Raw genomic sequence first — 18,556 nt, 5'->3', positions numbered from 1 at the left:
CAAAGTTAAACGGTGGTACCACAATATGATCTTATGTTGCGGAGAACACATCAGTAGATGGCAGTGTGACGAACGGTTATATAAAGTAACCGTTCCATGGCGTGAACAGAGTTAGTGTACCTCAATAGCCGTTCTTCGGGAGAAAAATGCCAGTGTGCCACAGGAAGCTGGTGGAAACGGTGGGCAATAGAGTGCCTTCTTTGTTCTTGTAATGCTAATGTATACTTTCAGACTTGTAAACACATTTGGCGCGATGCTCTCTTTAAGGATGTTTTGCTCGCTTCCCTATCCTACACCTGGCGCTCGTGATTTTTATATGCAGAATCAGTAGATATTCTGAACAGACGCCTATACTCGAAGGTCAGTGGCGAGTTAGAGGAAGAACAGTTTGGTTTCAGGAAAGGAAGAGGTACAAGGAATGCAATTGGTTTACTGAGGACCATTGGGGAAAGATATTTAGAGAAAGGAAAGGAGGTGTTTGTAGTATTTGTAGACCTGGAGAAAGCCTTTGATAGAGTGAATTGGGTTAAACTTTTAGAAATTCTGAAGAAAATTGGTGTAGATTGGAAAGACAGAAGACTTCTAAGCAACTTATACATGAATCAACGAGTTAAAGTGAGAACAGGAGACGAAATGACAGAAGGCTGTGAAATTGGAAGAGGAGTACGACAAGGATGCTGCCTATCGCCTACTTTGTTTAATATTTATTTAGAAGATATAGTGAAAACTTTTTTCCAGGGCACAGGAGGTGTCAAATTAGGAGGAAGAAGAATAAACTGCATAAGATTTGCTGATGACATGGCATTATTCGCTGAGGATGAAATAACCATAAATAGTATGTTAGAAGAGTTAAACAGCAGCTGTGAGCAGTATGGGATGAAGATTAATGTAAAGAAGACAAAGGCAATGGTTATAGGACGGAAACCAAGGAATATTAATGTGAGAGCAAACAGTGAAAGAATCCAGCAAGTGGATAGCTTCAAGTACCTCGGATGCACTATAAGCAGTGACATGAGCTGCAACCAAGAACTGAAAATGAGAATCGCAATAGCAAAAGAAGCTTTCAATAGAAGAAAAAATGTTTTTTGTGGACCCATGGACATAGGTCTAAGGAAGAGATTAGTGAAATGTTTTGTGTGGAGTGTAGCACTATATGGTGCAGAAACCTGGACGTTGAGAAGAAATGAAGAGAAACGACTCGAAGCTTTTGAAATGTGGACATGGCGAAAAATGGAGCGTGTAAAATGGACGGACAAGGTAAGAAACGAAGCCGTACTGAAAAGAGTTGGTGAAAAAAGATCTATACTGGAGACCATCAAGAAGAGGAAAAGAAACTGGTTAGGACACTGTCTAAGAAGAAACTGCCTGCTAAGAGATGCCTTGGAGGGAATGGTTGAAGGAAGAAAAGTCCGTGGAAGAAAGAGATATCAGCTTATGGATGATATTAAATTAACTGGGTCGTATGCTATTACGAAGCGTAAGGCAGAGAACAGGGAAAGCTGGAGATTGCAGTGAAAAACCTGCCAATTAGGCAGAAAACAATGAATGAATGAATGAATGAATGATGATATTTCTATATATGCAGAATCAACAGGCATCCTCTTAAATCATTGATACCCTGATTCCATTTTTATATACCCAGAATCAGTACACATCCTGTTAAATTATTCCCATTAAAAGGAGAAAACTCTTTGTTCAACTCCCATCCCAGCTCCCCGTAACTAAACCGTAGCGTCGCGATCACAAACGGAATAAGCGCTTTGACGATTCTTAATACCCCTGTTGCGGGGACGTGAGCTCGCATTAGAAGCTATTTCAATAATGCCATTTCTGGAGACTGAAGCTGGGCCCACGGGCCTGGCCGCAGCGATCATCAGCGCCTTTTGTCTCAAGCGAAGCGCAGCCTATCGTGAAAACGTCTCCAAAGTCAGTGGTCTAATTGCTCCTCTCCCCGCTAAGCCAACACAGTTCCACATTTTGTTCTTGCCGTCCCATCTGGTTCCAAGAATGCGTCCGGTAATTAACTTCTCTGATGCGACTGTATTAAGGAAGGGAAGGGGAGGAGGTAAAGGGGAGAGCAGCTCCGGAGAAACCTAATACTCCTATTCACTCTTCCCAGTGATTCTTGCACAAACAGCTCGTCCGAGATATAACGCGGAGACACTCCCACGGGAATAAGTCATAATTCCTATTACGGTAATCTCAGTCTTCTCGACGAAGTTATAATTCCCTTCAAAATTTTCTACTTGTAACCAACTTGTCTTCAGTTTTGGGAAAGTTATTATTTAAAAGTAACCTCCGAGTTATAGTTACACTTCATCCAATATAAGTTATTCTCTCTTCCCCCCCCCATAACGCAACAGCGCTCTAAGGGGGGTCAGAACGGCATTTTCACTGGGTGACGACTGGTCAGAGCATCCAGTCCCATCGCCTTCCCCTCCTATTTTTTGCTTTTGTGGCCGGAATAATTATTTCTTCTTTTCAAGTGCACCCCAATTGTCCTCACGGCGCTGGGTAAACGCCGAAATTTTGAGGACTCCAACCGAGAATGCTCGCAACATAGATGAGAACACTAACCATTTGGCTACGCGGGAGCAGTTACTGTTGCAATAAAAAATAACCGTTACCTTACGGCTATAAAAACCGCAACTCCAACTGGCGGCTGAGAAACAAAAGCGATTGGTTGAATTTTCTTCGACTGAAATCGGGAATTTTCGAGTCGCAAGGTACCGAACGTTGTTCGCGGGCGTTGAGTCCACCACACGTTTAGTTGCCAAAAGTACTGTAAAGCACGAGAGAGTCTTCTCGGCCAACGATATTATCCGCATCGGAAATCAGCGGGGGTTGATGGTACAATTGCACACGTGGTCCTGCACAATGAAGTTTCCGGAACGAGGTCGGTATGCAATCGGGAGCATGATACTATGGTCGGGAGCACCCCTCGTCCGACCGACGTCCTTGCACCTCAGGCTATGAAAAGATACAGACGCTCAGTCATGGCTGTGTGAAGAAGGACGTTGTGTAATACAGCGGAGAGTTTTCAACTTTAAATTACTAGGGACTAGATCTACACTTGAAAGTGGGATCCGAATCACTTGTACAGTCACCGGGTATCGACCTCTTGATTACAAGGCAACGATATCACCACTATGCCACCAGGGAGGCCCCGTGAGTAATATATGTTTTATGGCATCGTGACAATGATAGAATTGGTGGGGAATAGGCAAAACGTTATTAATTTATTTACTGCCACGGCAAGGTAAATGTCCTGGGGAGAAATATATTGTCTCATAACTGTATCCAGAGAATTAACCAACCCCCAATTTTTTTCAACCCCCCTTATGTTCACAAGTGCCCATTTTTACTCTAAATTTACGACATAAACGTCTGGTAGCCTTATTCCATCATCGTCTTTCACTTTCAATTGAAAAATACCATATGTGCATGAGCGCCGGCAAATTGCGTATTATTATTAATTATATGTGTTTTGGACTTGATGTTTGGTGCTATATTAAATGCACCTGCCTCCACCCCTCCTCGAAAGTTTCCCCTGATCCCGGCCACTTTTTCCTGGTGTCGTTACTGGATATAAGTTGTACAACCACCGGCAAAGACAATATAGTACACACATTTTCCATCAATTTTCATTATTATTATTCTACATCTTGTTGTTTTAAGGAGTAATATTCTGTTGATGTAAAGCAGATGTGTTGTCCTCTCCTTACTGACGTTTGTATTTCAATTCATCACCATCACATTGCGGAAAACAGGCAGAATGGAAATCGACAATTCGCCTCCTGTTTATTTTGCCGTTGGATGTACACTAACACAGTACAAGTAATGTACACAAAAATACAACATACAAATAACACAAAATACTACCCAAAGCACGCAAAAACAGTACACAAAAGACAAAACAGGCAAACACTCTACAGACACACAAATAAAGACAACTGACAAAAAACAAAAGTACGCTTGGTAACGTTGCTTCGGAAGAGCGATGTGATCCCTTCAGCTTTTACTTCGCAACTGAGTTTGTTGACACCCATCGGACCACACGCCCCCGAAAGTGATTGGGAGAAGAAAGCGACAGAAATAGCCATCAAGGTCAACCGCCAGTTGAAGTTAAGTTCAGTATACGTAGTTTACTCTAGATAAGTTTAACTATTGGCTAGGGCTGAGCCGAAACCGATACCGGCAGTATCGGCATCGGTGAGTATGGGTTGATTTTCTTTTACCGATACCATCCGATACCAAAGATTTTCAGTGGCTAGAAGTGCAGGCAAAAAGCTCGTTTCAACATTTGTCCTTTTTAAAGTTCGTTCACTCTTCCTTGTTGTGACAGATTGGGAGACCAGCACAGGAAGTTCCATAGATTTTCTTAGAAACATTGGATAAAACCCCACCCTCCTGGGAAGCAGATGGCAAGATCAAAGGCATGGGTAAGCAAAAGCTGAACCCAAACGTGATTATGAAGGCATGTAACTGCTTAGTTAACGCTGTGGGAAATAAACCATTCATTGCCAATTCTTGCTTGAAGCTCATGGTGGTACGATAGGTGGATGTTTCTAAACCACCCGTCGGGTCAGGTATTTGGTGAGTTCTTGGAAAAGAGTGATGAAGGTCACTGCGAAATTAGCTTTGTTATATCTACGTTCAAGCGCGAAGGAAAATTAGCAATTTATACTTAACCTCTTCACTTCTGTCTTTCGCGTGACTGCCGGTTTCGGCCCATGATGGCTATTTATTTCCGCCGAAAGCCGGACCCGTGGCGGAGAGGTTAGAACATCGCGCTATGACGGCAGGGTTCGAATCTCGGCCTGGGGATGGATGTTTGGGAGTGTCCATTCATCAATTTCATCACATCATCACTCATCCCCATCTTCGCAAATTAGCAAAAATGTGGCACAAAAAGCAAAGCAAAATAAAGCAAATCAATCAATCAATAATTTCCGCCGAGATTAGATTGGGAACATACGGTTTTGAATGGCAGTACTAAGAAAGATAAGTTAATCTGGACTGGACCTACATTTTAAAGTGGGACCCGAGCCACTATGTGCCTCCATTGAGTATCGAACCCGCGATCTATTGATTACAAGGCGACGGCGACACCATCGGAGAGGCCCATCTAAAGATTTATGTACACCACTACTTACAATAATGTACATAAAATATTTATCAGGAACTTTACTTTTCATCAAATGGACGTACCATCATTACTTTTGCTATTCAATAAATATTCAATTTTTTTTACTTCTTTGACAAATTTTCTTGCCATGACTTGTTTTTATACAAATTTTAGCGCTGTTAACTACACGTAAGCTAGATGATGAATATTTGCTGTTTTATCTCTGATGTTATAGCGTCTTTTTACTATTTATGTAATAATATTTTTTAGTCGATAGAAAGAACAAAATAGGTATTAACGTTGCCTTTCCTCCGTTTCTTAGTCTGTGGTTACATACAACAATACTCCATACGCATCGGAGAAATAAAGTACTAATGAATTAATTTTCATATTATTACAAATAATTATATTAACGTATTAAATAGAAACAATTTTATTATTATATTTCTGAGACACTTGGCTCGTACTGGCTCCCCAGATTATATATTTCTAAATAAGTGCCTAGTGATGTGACGAGTTGGTATGACTCGGTAACTAGCCTTTGTTATTTTATACTGGAATCATACAAGTATCGGCATTGGTATCGGTGGGTATCGGTATCTGCAAATGGTGGTATCGGCTTAGCCCTACTATTAGCGCGTGCAAGCGCCACGTAAAAATAACCTTAATATTTCATTAAATTATAATGGACCTCATGTGTTTAAATATGAAAACATAGGTGTCAGAAAATTGAAAGTACATTTGAAAAAGTCACGTCACGAAAACAATTGCTTACACATGTATGACGAATCCGTTTTCAGAACGATAATGCAGTGAATGAAAATATTAAACAAATGGTTCTCTAGAAACATCCTTTCTTACTGCTCAGTTAAATTTTTAAACTTTTCTGTCAAATGGCTCTCGAGATAATCGTGACCAAAGTTACACGATAAGCTTACACAGGTTTGACAAGGAAAATGTTCAAACATTCACGGGGTATGAGAAGGGTCGGATTAAGACTAAATTGGGCCTGATGGTTGAAATCTTCGGTGAACAATAAACACAACGACGTTTAGTTACGTCACAGCGCAAAGAATAATAGTAAGTGTATAATAAGTAACGCTGTGTCTAGGCGTCCGAAATTGGGGCTGCAATATTCATTCTAAGATTTATTTTCAGGTTAATACTGTATAGCAAAAGAAAAATGTTTAGCTTTCGAAAAATTCTCGTTTGTCTTCATCTGGGCCTATTTCAGGAATTGCCTAATGCTGCAGCATCAATAGCACCCACTTTAATCCGGCCCTGAATATGAGATCAACTTAAGAATTGTGACTCCAAATGATAACTGCATATTTTTAATTGCATAAATATTACTGAAATTATGACAAGCCATATGGGGAACAACACAAAACTAGCAAAGTTCTGTTGGAAATGTTTCAAGTTCCTAAGTGAAGAGGAAACAAACTTATGCCCTCTCAAGTGATCTGGAGGGCATCCAACGAGAGAAGAGAAAAACATACTGAAAAGAAATGACTTGTTGGAGAGAAAAAAAAAAGAGATGCTGGTCGAAAATTCCAAGAAGAAAATTAACATGCTTCTACCGAAAGAATCTCCAATTACCAGAAACGCTATTATATCCTTGTATAATTACTCTTCCTGCAATAACGAGCTGTTGACTTCACGAAACCCTTATTTTCCGGAAAATTGGTTTCGATTACTTAGAGCAATAGAGTTTAGATATAAGGATGAGAAAATTCATTTGACAAGAATCATCAACAACGTTTAAAAAACTCTAAAAACTTTCCGATCGGTAGTTCAAAACTTTGATGGGAGTTTTATAAAACCGCACTACTGTCTATCATACATAAGAAAGTACTTTCCAATAAGAATTTCTTGAGTCTTATCTTCATCTCACTAGCACACATTTTTTTATCTAGTTTCTCTTACTCCTATGCTATTGTTATTCACCATATTTTCTAAACTTTAAGAATTACATTTGAGAAATATTGCCCAACGCCAAGGATCTTGTAACTATCACATAACTAAGCTGTATAATTGTGGTATTAGAAAGTCACAATGTTGCACAAGCTTAAGAGATAGTTCTTGTAGGAGCGTGATGTATATTTAAACACTGCATCAAGTTTCGGATATTTCACGTGCAATTACATACTCTTATTAATGAGGTTGATAGAATTTGGTAAAATGTAAACAGATTTTCTCTCTTAAGGAAACCCGGGCAAATTGGTTGGATTACTACTGGTAAAAATGTTTCATATAATTTCCTCTTACACGGAGAAAAAAAATCCCTATTCTTCAGAAAAAATATTTATTAAAATAGACTAAAAAAATAAAATGCATTCGTAAAATAAGGTCTAGCATTAAATTTTAATCATAATACACTTCTAGATTCAAGTAATTAACCTACATTTCGCCAATTTTAGAGAAAATGTACCTGTTTCTTCTTCGCTTAAAACTAGTTCAGAATTTCCCTACTCCCAGAGAAATTTCCCTCTATTTACCATGACTGGATTGGATTCCCGGTATCCTAATTATAACTTTAGGACAGTTCCGACTAGTGTCTATACTTCAACCACAAATGTAGTCAAACTGGCTCTCGAGAAGAACAAAAGGAAGACTCGTGCTTTCGTGGGAATAAAGCTTTTAAGGGATTCATAAAGCAGAATGAATTAAACGAAAAATGTGGGTACGTCAGCATTTAGGCTATTGCAGCCGTTACATCGTACTGGGTGAAGCTTCTTACTCTATCTGAGGACTAAAATCTCCATACACAGCTTATAAGCTTATGCTGTAAAGAGGAAATCAGCACATATAAAACCAAAACACCGGACAATACATAGCCCAACAGAGGATTATATTGACTGTAGGTCAAGATGCCTGAGCCTCGTTGGCATGCAACATTGCAGTTACCGCAGTGTAGTACGTGCAAGTGAGGTTGACTTTTGGGTGCCTTCTCAAAACGTCACCCTAACACACCTCCGAAAGTAAAGTTCATACAGTTGCAATAATAAGTTGACTGATTGATTTGATTTCTTTTATTTCCATTTTCTGTCACTTTTGGTTAATCGCGAAGATGAGGATGAAATTGATAAAGCGACACTCGCATAGAAAATGAAAGACCCGGCCACCAGTGTTTGCAATATTATTGCCAGACATACGTACATATGTATATAAATAAAAATAGAAATACGAGAATCAAAAAAAGTACGTTATGGATTATATTCCGAAATCTTTTTTTAACAACAATTTTCTTTACATTGATCAACTTACAGAAATACTTGTTTTAAAACGTCTTCCTAAATACTGAAAATGCTAAATATATTTTCCGATTTTCTGTGCAAGTATTGCGGATGTTATTAACTTTAAAATATGGGTGAATTACAGAGCGTTTCCAACATGAATATACATAGAAGAAAAACTTCATTTTCACTCAAGGTGTAATTTAAGTGATCACGTTCAATTCTTCCACTCGGAAACTGCTTCCAAAACTGGAATCTCATTATCTTTGCCCCCCCCCCCCTTCTCTCTCTCTCTCGAAGCGACACAATTTCATCTTTCCAGGTTCTCTTCTTTGTTCTGCCAATGCCACTCTTTACGAGGAAAGGAAAGAAACCTCAGGAGTTGTTGCGGAAGGAAAAAAAGGAAACGACCAACCCATAAAGTTCCGAAAGTTCCTCCGAGACAAATTAGTTTTGTTGCTCTTCTAAGTCACTAATGGTTGTGAATTCTGGGTCCCGGCGCAGTAAAATTTCTTCAGGTTTCAATCCACTCAAGCACAATTCTGTTCGTCTTCCGTTCGTCTCTCTCTCTCTCTCTCCCCCCTCGGCATTCTACACGCCGGGAGCAACTAATAAAAGATGCAAAGCTTCAAAATTAACTTCTATAACACTTTCAAGCTCTACTTCATAAAGGCAAAAGAATTCTTCTAAGATGATGAATAAAGGCACGGTTAAATTTCAGTTGGTCGCTACAAGTCATGGATCTATGTATTAGGACAGAGCGAAAAACGCTTTTGTTGAATTTTAGCAATGGGTAATGCTCCCTTACAACACACCAAAAATCTTGGCTTGATTGCTTCATTTCTTCACTTTTCATTTGAAAATTTCACGGGCAAACTAGAAGACTAGTGATTCTCAACCGCCTGGTTCTGAAGAGAGGTTCCGAAGTTTCCAAATTGCAGCCCGAGCTGGCAAACAGCTGGAAAGGTCGCCTTTCGTTCGGCTAGCGATAAGAGGAAATTCTTTCTCGCCAGGTTGGTGAGGATTCAAAGAGACAGAGAGGATGGTCTCCCCTCCAGCCTCAAAATTTGAATTTTAACGGTTAGGTCTTTTTTGAGTTAGGGCAAGAAGAGTGAACCTCGGTGGTGGTAAAATTGTGTTGACTGCAACCATTTCCCTGTGTTACTTTGACACTACTAAGGTGAAACGATGCCAAAATGTGGTGTGGACCTGTTGGGACCATTGCTTGTCGATTTAACGCCATTTTCTTTACAGTGTAGTTTCATAGTATTCACCGACACATTATTTTGTGAGACACCTAAGAATCTACAGATCACGATCAATATAAAGAACATACTAAAGCTCTGCACTCTTACAGATGAAAATAAAAATATATATTTTACTTTAAGATTATTAAATAATTTAATAACAAATTATTATTACTCCACAATTCCACCATAAAACGGAAAGTAATTGCCAGAGACACTATTTCATAAAATATATTGTTTAGCATCAAAACACATGTTGCAATAAATTAGTGTCTACAAAAATGTGTCAAAAACTTTCCGTATGATTACACTACGATCCTCTTTTGTGTTCTCACTTCTTCCAGGTTTTTAAAGAAATTCCGATGACTTTTGTCAGCCATCAGTCGATTTTCATGACTATTCCAGGTTTTCTGGGTTAATGGAAACGCAATTTTCACTGCGGGCTTCATTAACAGAAATGTAAAAACGGAATTTTAGTTCCAGTCCGTCCTGGTAGCAACTACCACCACCATGCATTAAGTTACCGGAGACCCGATCCAATACGGTGAAGGTCTAATGGCTATGAAAATTTACGACGATGCAGAAGAAACCTTGCAAAGTGTTGGAAAATCCCAGGGGATCAGCCATTCCTACTGACCCCTCTCGAACGGCGAAGACCGGAGACAAATCCGGGAAGGTTCAACCAATCGCCTTAGATGACCGACGGATAACGGGCGGAAGCAGATCCGCGGAGGAGGAATTGGAGGCGGACCCATCGGAACTTGGCATCGGAGCGGAAGGAGAACTTGTTATCGGGTCACTTAGGCCGAGACCCAGATTACAGTACCTGCATGGGGAAGCTGAGCATGGATACTAAAGAAGTGGTGACGATTTCCTGGAAAGGTTGCCTATTGCAGAAACGTTCTGCGGAAAATCTGCGTCAAAACATTCGAGGAATTAAGCCTTGTTTCCATGTTAAATAAAACACTCAAAATGCTGACCAAGGCAGAATGTAATGTAAAATAACACAGTACACACGTAATATACTATAAACGTAACGTTTCCACCTTCTAACAGGGTGTTTTTCAGACAAAGATTCGCACTAAAATACGTTCTGAAGACCCCACTTCCGGAATGGTGACGACACGATACTTGGCACGGTCTTGTCTCGCGAATGTGAGTCTCGTTCACGTGGTCTCCTCTGAACTCCTATATAGTTGTGGCCTCGGTGTCGGAGAAAATCAATCAATTTAGTTCAGGTGAATTTTTCACATACCACGCATTCTAATTTGCTGATATCAACAATGAGACTATATTCTCAGGCAGTAAGTCTTGGTCTTTTCACGATTTTGTAACTATTCGCCTCGTAATATGGCGGTTTCGACTTCTTCTGGAACAACGAATCCACATCCTATTCTGGATTATCTGTAACATTTCGGATAATAAGGGCAAGTAGTTTTATTTGCCTTTCAGTAGCTGTATATCTCCATGATATTATAATCCCGGTTCTTTCAATGCAACATTTTTTTTATAGAATTGAAGTTTTCCTTTTTGCCCATTTGGAAAATCTTCAAAATAAAGCTAAATCACCCCGAATATCCAAAAGTATATTCCACCATGGTGAATGGATCAAAGAGAGAGGGGGTATAAACGTATGGATGTAATCATGTAGCTGTGTATGTTTGTTTCCAAGGATTAGATTCTTCATCTCTACGATCTCTTCTGCACATGTTGCTTTGAGCTAGGTCTAAGGATAACCTAAGGCAAAGTTTACAGAAGGTTCTCGAATACTTTATGAAATCTCTCAGAATGAAAAATGTGCTTGTATTCTAGAGTGAAATCCAGCTTGTGACTGCAGCGGTATATCTCTGAAAGGAAGGTTTTATTATCTTTTCAGCACCGAGAGTCAGCACTCGTTATATCAGCGGCTGTGTTGAAGCGTAAAGTAGCAGAGTAAACTGAAAGGTTCTCTATTACTCATGGGAAAACGTATCTCAAGTTCTCTCACGCTAGCTCTACTTTGTTGTTGGTTCCGTATTCCAAAATATAAGGTACAGAAAGAAGATTATTAAGACTGTGCCAAATGTTTGCCGTAAGACATATTTGATGAAAATTTGACGTATCTCCTTTCTCAGAAAAATAGCAATGCATTTTCATGAACAAGGCTGATCCCGTGTTCGACAGTCTCGAAGAGGTCACTTAAAGCTTACGAGCAAGATTCATTATGTTGCAATTGCGGGCATTTGTTGGGTGAGAATGAGACGAACGAGTTTTCTTCAAACTGCCTGTATCCAAAAAAGGTAAACTGCCAAGACGTGACGTGACATTGTATTTATTCGTTCGGCATTTATCTCATTCCAATTCGCCATTCTTAGCGTGTCTGAGTCCGCAAATTATTTTGAGACTGTTAAGTCAAAAAAAAATTGTGTTCCTTGCACAAAGTCAGCATAATTGTCCTTCCGTTGTCAAACACTGGAGCAGAGGCAGAACTTACCAGGTACCTAGGGTGAATTTTTGAAGAGTAATGTCAACTAGAAAAATATTTGCAAAGCGGAAGTGGAGGAATGTTTTAATAAATTACGTGCGAAATTTTATTTCCCCTGTTTTATAGTTCGAAAATTTATTATTTAATTTTTTTGTTTACATACCTTGATACTTATGCACATTTAACTACTGATTTTTCGACTTGACAAAATGAGAAGTGCTCCGTTAGATGTGCAGTATTAAGGTATTATTACCTTTAGCCGACAATAATAAATACTAAAGATGTCACTTAGTGTACTTACGTTTCATTGGGTGTTACATTTTGGAAATATTTTGTGTTACAATTGAAACTATTATATCCTATTGTTATTGGAAGTGGATAATATGGTCTATCAGGGATCAACATTTACATTTGTTGCTCGGGAAACTGGGTGTTAGTGGGAGAAAATCAGCACCATTCACGTAAAAAAAGGACATCGCGAGCTAAAAAAATAAAAATAAAACCGCTACCCTAATAGCTTACAAAAATAATTGGACCCCATAATATAATATACACAAACTGCTCCGCATAAAGATCACTGAAAAATAAATCCGATTCAACCTTCGCCACAAAATGGACACGAAGTAAATTAGACACACTGGAAAACATTAATTGTTGAATAAAAAATAAACATGCTTACACTTGAAAGTTTCTACTTACACTTCGATGGCTTTGTTCCAGTTGATGACGTAGCCCGACAGCTCAAGCTTCGCTATTTTGACTAGGAAAATATTTCCTCGCTCAGTACCAACATATAGCCATTTGCTTTGCAATGGGAGATGAATGCATGTTATTCTGAAAATAAAAGTGAGGGTTGTCACTCACCATTCCATTTGTAAGTAGAAATATGTCATCTCTCAACTAATATTACAATGCAATTTATTGCTAATTATTAGTATTTCTCTTCATTTTACATGTCGAAAACATGTACATTATCTTATACTCTGGGTTCGAACTCATCTTGGCAAAACAAATTCCCTGTATCTTACATTTTTTCCTGGCAATTTTAAAATTAATATTCAGACCAGTCCTAGATACATTAGTGTGCTACTAACCATGTTTCAAGTGTACAAATGCAATTGCATTCAAGAGTATAAAATTAACAACGTCAATAGAGAAATTCGTGCCATGCTCGCTCTAGCATGTCTGTTCTCACGACTATACATCAGATACGATTTATTGTTCATCCAGAGTTGTAGGCAACGATAGCATGTATCCTCCGACGACGGTCTGGTGACTTAGGAGGCCAACTGTACGAGATAAAAACTCACATCGCAACTGCTGTGGTACGAGGAAACTGACATGCTGGAGCGAGTATGGCACGAATTCCTCTTATCACCTTGATGTTGTTCGTGCAACTGAAGTTGGACACAGATCATGTATAAGGTAATATATGTTTCGCTAATAGTTTTTCCTTCAGATTGACGTATCACTTACCATTCTGACCCTGTAAACTCCAAATACACAAAAAAGAAAAGAAAGAAAAAAAAATAGGTCAAGTGCTCCTTTAGCATGGTAGTCAGACGCGTTACCGACTGAGCCACCGCGGCCACGAATACGCAACCATCTTAAATCCAAAGAATTCATTTGGAAACATACTGTATATATGGGGGCTCGCACTGATATAATACTTTAGTCCAGTGGTTCGCGAAGTATGCGCCGCGGGCGCCCTAGGGACGCCGTGGTTGGCTTACAGGGACGCCGCGAAATGTTCCAATGTTTCCACTGAAATTACACTTATTCCCAATATGTGCTTATTTAGTACTTTTTACACATTTTGAAATATGTGTTTATTTTTTAACTTAAGGCAAGCAACGTAGCCACACTGAGCGCCGAAAGTGTTACAATAGGCATATATTCTGACTTGGGTGTCGCCAAAAATTCTTGAAACACTAAGGACGCCGTGAAACGAAAACGTTTGGGAACCCCTGCTTTAGTCACTTGACGTTTACGATCTACTTTTTAGGAGTCAAAATTATTTTTGTGTTCATCAGAAAATCTTTGGCATTCTAATAGCTTTCCATCTGCATTGCTTGTGACAATGAGAATGGATGAGGATTAAATGTAGGCCTATATAGATTGGACTTGACACTTGCATAAATTGGACACAAGATTGCAACTTGCACCAAAAGTACTTTCAAAACTGTATTTACAAACTTGTATTTACTTCCCTTAACCAATACCAGTGGATACATTATGTCATTGTTGCTCCTACTACAGTAAAGATGTGTTTCTAAATGAAAGTACCGTTCTTCTTATTGCGTGTAAGATGCTAATATTTAGCTGTAGACCCAAGTGCGAGTGCTGTAGACATTTTTGTGACATCATTATTTTGAACATCTGAGAGTAACATTATACGTTCTACATAATTAATTACGAAATCAAAACAGGCACGATCACAAGTGAGTTGGAGTCCACATAATCAGACAACTACCTTTTTCGCAATATTAAGATAATCTCTTACAGTTTATGCAATGTGAAACGTTTGCTCTTTAATATGTTACTTAATTGTCAGGAAATAGCATGCTTCACAGGCAGACTTTGCTTGTAACTGTACAATAAATAAATTACTTACTTCTCTCTTTGAAATTTGAGGGTTGTAACGATCTCTGGTTTCTTCTGTCGGAAGTTCCAGAGGTTGAGGCTGTCATCGGATGTGGCCGTGACCAGAGCTCCCTCGTTCACGAGGAACTGTATCTGAATCACCGTGGGTTCCCCATCGTGTCGAACATGGAAGTCAACACCAGGCCGACCTAGTCTGGAAACCAGTTAAGGAAAATGCTCAAAAGCAATGTAATCTTTTACACACACACACACACACACACACACACACAAAAAAAACATTTTAACAATATTTTGTTTAAGATTTGATCACACTAATTGCAGTATGTTAACTATAATTAATGTAGTTCGTATATGGGTCTTTTTTCAGTCTGTCGTTTCGGAGACCTAATTCTTCATGTGGGATCTGCCTACGAGGGGAATATTAGTCTGTTCTATTCGCGAATTTCCTGACGAAACTTTTGGTGACGTGTCAGAATATGTGGATGAATCACTGATTAGATGAAATTGATGAAACGACAGTTACAAAGAACACCCACGGCCACGTCTGCAATCAAACTGTGGTGACGAAATCGAAATTCTGTCAGACTTTTTTTTTTGTTATGTAATCACTTCTCTGCTACGTTTGGCTAATTGCAACAATGAGGATGATGTGATGTGATGATTTTAATGACGGGACACTCACAAAAAACACCCATTCCCAGGGCGGGATTCGACCCTGAGAACCCTGGCGTCGTAGCGCGATGTGATAACCACTTCGCCACGAAGGTTGGCGAAAGTCGGGCAGCGAGGAGGGATAAACAAATTGATGCGGCTCTTTAAGCAATCGTACCCCGCAGTCATCGGCCCCTTCCCCGACGATTACATGGACAGGGGCGGATCAACCCACTTGCCAAACGTAATCGCATGATCTCAGTTCCGGAAGGCAAATATACTGTTCAGTCAAATTCACTTCTTATCGGATTAATGATTATAACCAGGTCTTAACGAGCTGGCTCTCATGACGTAGGCGTGAATGTGGGACATATCCTGCTTCGATCCGATTAAAATAAGACCAAATGTTCTAAGGTTCCCCGCGATGCTACCAACACTAGCGTGACATGTCAAGAGTTCTGCACGGTGCCGCGATTTAGCAGCGAGGAAATTCAACTCCGTAGAGATTTTAATCGCTTGTCAGGTACGTTCCAGCTGACCTATTTTCCTGTTTCTATACGCAGCAGCAATTCCCGTTCTAATGCTGGTAGATACCACGCAGACCGCTACACATTGTGAACAAATTCCAATCTTCACGTTGAACCCTGGCCATAAAGTCAGTAATAATGGTTAATAAGTAGGAACCTGAACATGAAATTCCGTAAATGCCTCCGACGCATATAAACTCTCCTGCTATCTCCCAACACACACAAAACTAAATTAATTTCCTCTATTTGTTTTTTGTCACCTCGCCCGAAAGCAACAATCAAATTAATACTATTTACATGTGGGGAAAAAAAGTCGCAGATTTGTCCGTGTGCGGTATTCACAGTTTTGACGAACGGTTAACAATCGTTCCGTAATTAAAAGTGACCAATTGATTTGCCCTGAATTCGTATCCTGCTGACCTGACGGCTGAGCGAATTTTCGTGCATACATATTTCCTATCAATACGCGCTAATTGTCTAGCGTGAAATTAAAATTCATTTGTTAATAATTCACATCTCTCGATTTTTTCTTTCGGAGAATTTATGACCATTAAAATGAGATATGCGCTATATTAATACTCGGCGTCCGTGGTGGAGTGAATAGGACGTTCCCACGTTGGTACCCTGAGTCAAGAAATGTTCCTTTGTGGATATTTCATTCTGTACAATCTATTCATCATCCCCCTGACGTTGCGTTTAACCTAAAGTAGGAAAAAAAGTGAATTAAAATAAACAAATAAGAGCAAGGTTGAATATTAAACATCTTCGATTCTTGCATTTGCCATATCGAGGCTCATTAGATTTTCGAAGCGACTGTCTTTTCTCCACATTGTATTGGAAGATAGAGGAGGAAACAACCAACCAATCATAATATCGTGGATTCGATGCCAGAGGATCTAGAGCCATTGATATTTTTCTTTAGAACAACACTATTCTATTACATGTAATTATACGTGTACGAGAATATAAAAAAACCAACGAACACGGGTGTACGTACTACTAACTACTTCTATTCTCATGAGTTCAATATACATATTTCTTGCAAACATTAACGGTCAAACGAATTCTGCTCGATTTAAGGAATTGATCGGAGCAGCTGTACAGCGTCTGATTGCCACGCAGGGGATCCGGTTTCGAACTCCTGGGTAGGTGATCTAAGGTTGGAACTTTTTTGACCTTACATTTGCATTAAGTGGGTCTGGGATTCATTCAGCATCTAATAAATGGGTACTACCCGGAGGACACTCTAGGGGGACGGAACATGGTGCTGATCTCATAACCCCCCAAAAATGGCCGAATGTTGTCCTACCTCCCCATTCTCCTATGTGCCTCAATGGTAAAGAGGACGGGAAACTTTACCTGAAGAAATGTGCTGTGGACTGTCAATACTATACGATAACATTTCACAAATCTCCTACGCATTCACTCGTTGATATTTTGACCTGCAAAGGATGGATATATATATATATATATATATATATATATATATATATATATATATATATATATATACACACACACACATTACCACGTAAGTACCTCTTTAGTGAAATACATGTACTTTCTTGCTTGTATCTTCTCCTTACACAATAAATGGTATATCCAGCACTGACACTAAATGTGACCACTCGTCTTATACTTAAACGCACCTTTTCCATTGATCTAGCTATGCATGTTAACAGCATACACAACAATAATAACATGCATGCATGTGTCGCTTTTGTCATCCATAATGGAAAAAATGCTGCATGAAAGCACATTAAAAATGATCAATACTACATTAGTTGTTTCTTTGGTACAAGAACTCGTTTCTCTCATGTGCTATTTACATACAAAGTAGATTTTTTCTTTATTTCTAAATACCCTTTCTTTGTCTTTCTGAGTTAATAAAAACGATGAGAATGGATAAGGCGAGACATAAAATAATCATGCTTCATCTGAGATTCGAACTCGTGAACTCTTGCTCCTTTAAACGTTACACTAGACATCGGATTGAGATTTTGCTTCATGAAACACCATTCTTAAGGAATAATACAGGAAGTAATTGATTTGCAATTGTTCGAAATATTGTGTACGAGTGATGTACTCTGTGCTTCTCGCGCATCTGACCCTTTCTCCCCGAATTGAGATTTCCATACTCTCCCCTAGCTAGATTTCCCACTCACTATACCAAAACAAATCCCCTGACACAGTTAGGCTAATCGGGATTGGACCTACAGTTTAAACCACTAGGTGCCTGCGCAGAGTAACGAATTCGGGACCCCTTGATTATAAGACGACGACGTTACCACTACGCCATGGGAAAGTCCCTGCTAGGTTCTGAAGATTGATCGAATGAATTCAACATTGTGGGTGCGTCACTGCTAAGATATTTGCACCCGTCATATTGCATGGGACCAAGCCCCTTACCATAAATAAAATCAAAATCTCCTTACCCATGTTCAAAAATGAGGCTGTAAAGGCGCACTTAGTACAAATATGGAGAAAAGACAACACACAACCCTACACAGTATTATACTGGCCGCAGGTCTAGACGCCAGAGCCCTCTTGTCCTGCAAAACTGCGTGGAAGTGAGGTTGGCTTTTGGGTAACTTCTCAGGCCATTCCTTACACCCAGGTTCTGAAGATATTACGAATGAATTCGCACAACATTCTCTGGTGTTTTAACCTACTTCAACTCGGTTTACAATTTAAAAGTA

At 39.4% G+C, this 18,556-nt stretch overlaps 1 protein-coding gene across 5 annotated transcripts in view; it reads right to left on the bottom strand.

Annotated features, from left to right (window-relative positions):
- Positions 1–18,556, bottom strand: part of Tomosyn (syntaxin-binding protein tomosyn) — a 476,384-nt gene that overhangs the window by 191,231 nt on the left and 266,597 nt on the right. For all 5 annotated transcript variants that reach the window (XM_083123931.1, XM_083123933.1, XM_083123935.1 and 2 more), the window contains exons 3-4: positions 14,690–14,872; positions 12,775–12,909 (exon numbers count right to left, since the gene is read on the bottom strand). In XM_083123931.1, the coding sequence (XP_082980057.1) occupies positions 12,775–12,909; positions 14,690–14,872 (318 nt within the window). The remainder of the gene's footprint in view (positions 1–12,774; positions 12,910–14,689; positions 14,873–18,556) is intronic.

The sequence above is a fragment of the Lepisma saccharinum genome, chromosome 6 (assembly GCF_977018435.1).
Source record: "Lepisma saccharinum chromosome 6, izLepSacc3.1, whole genome shotgun sequence".
Lineage (NCBI taxonomy): Eukaryota > Metazoa > Arthropoda > Insecta > Zygentoma > Lepismatidae > Lepisma > Lepisma saccharinum.
This window is presented reverse-complemented; position numbering and strand designations above follow the sequence as displayed.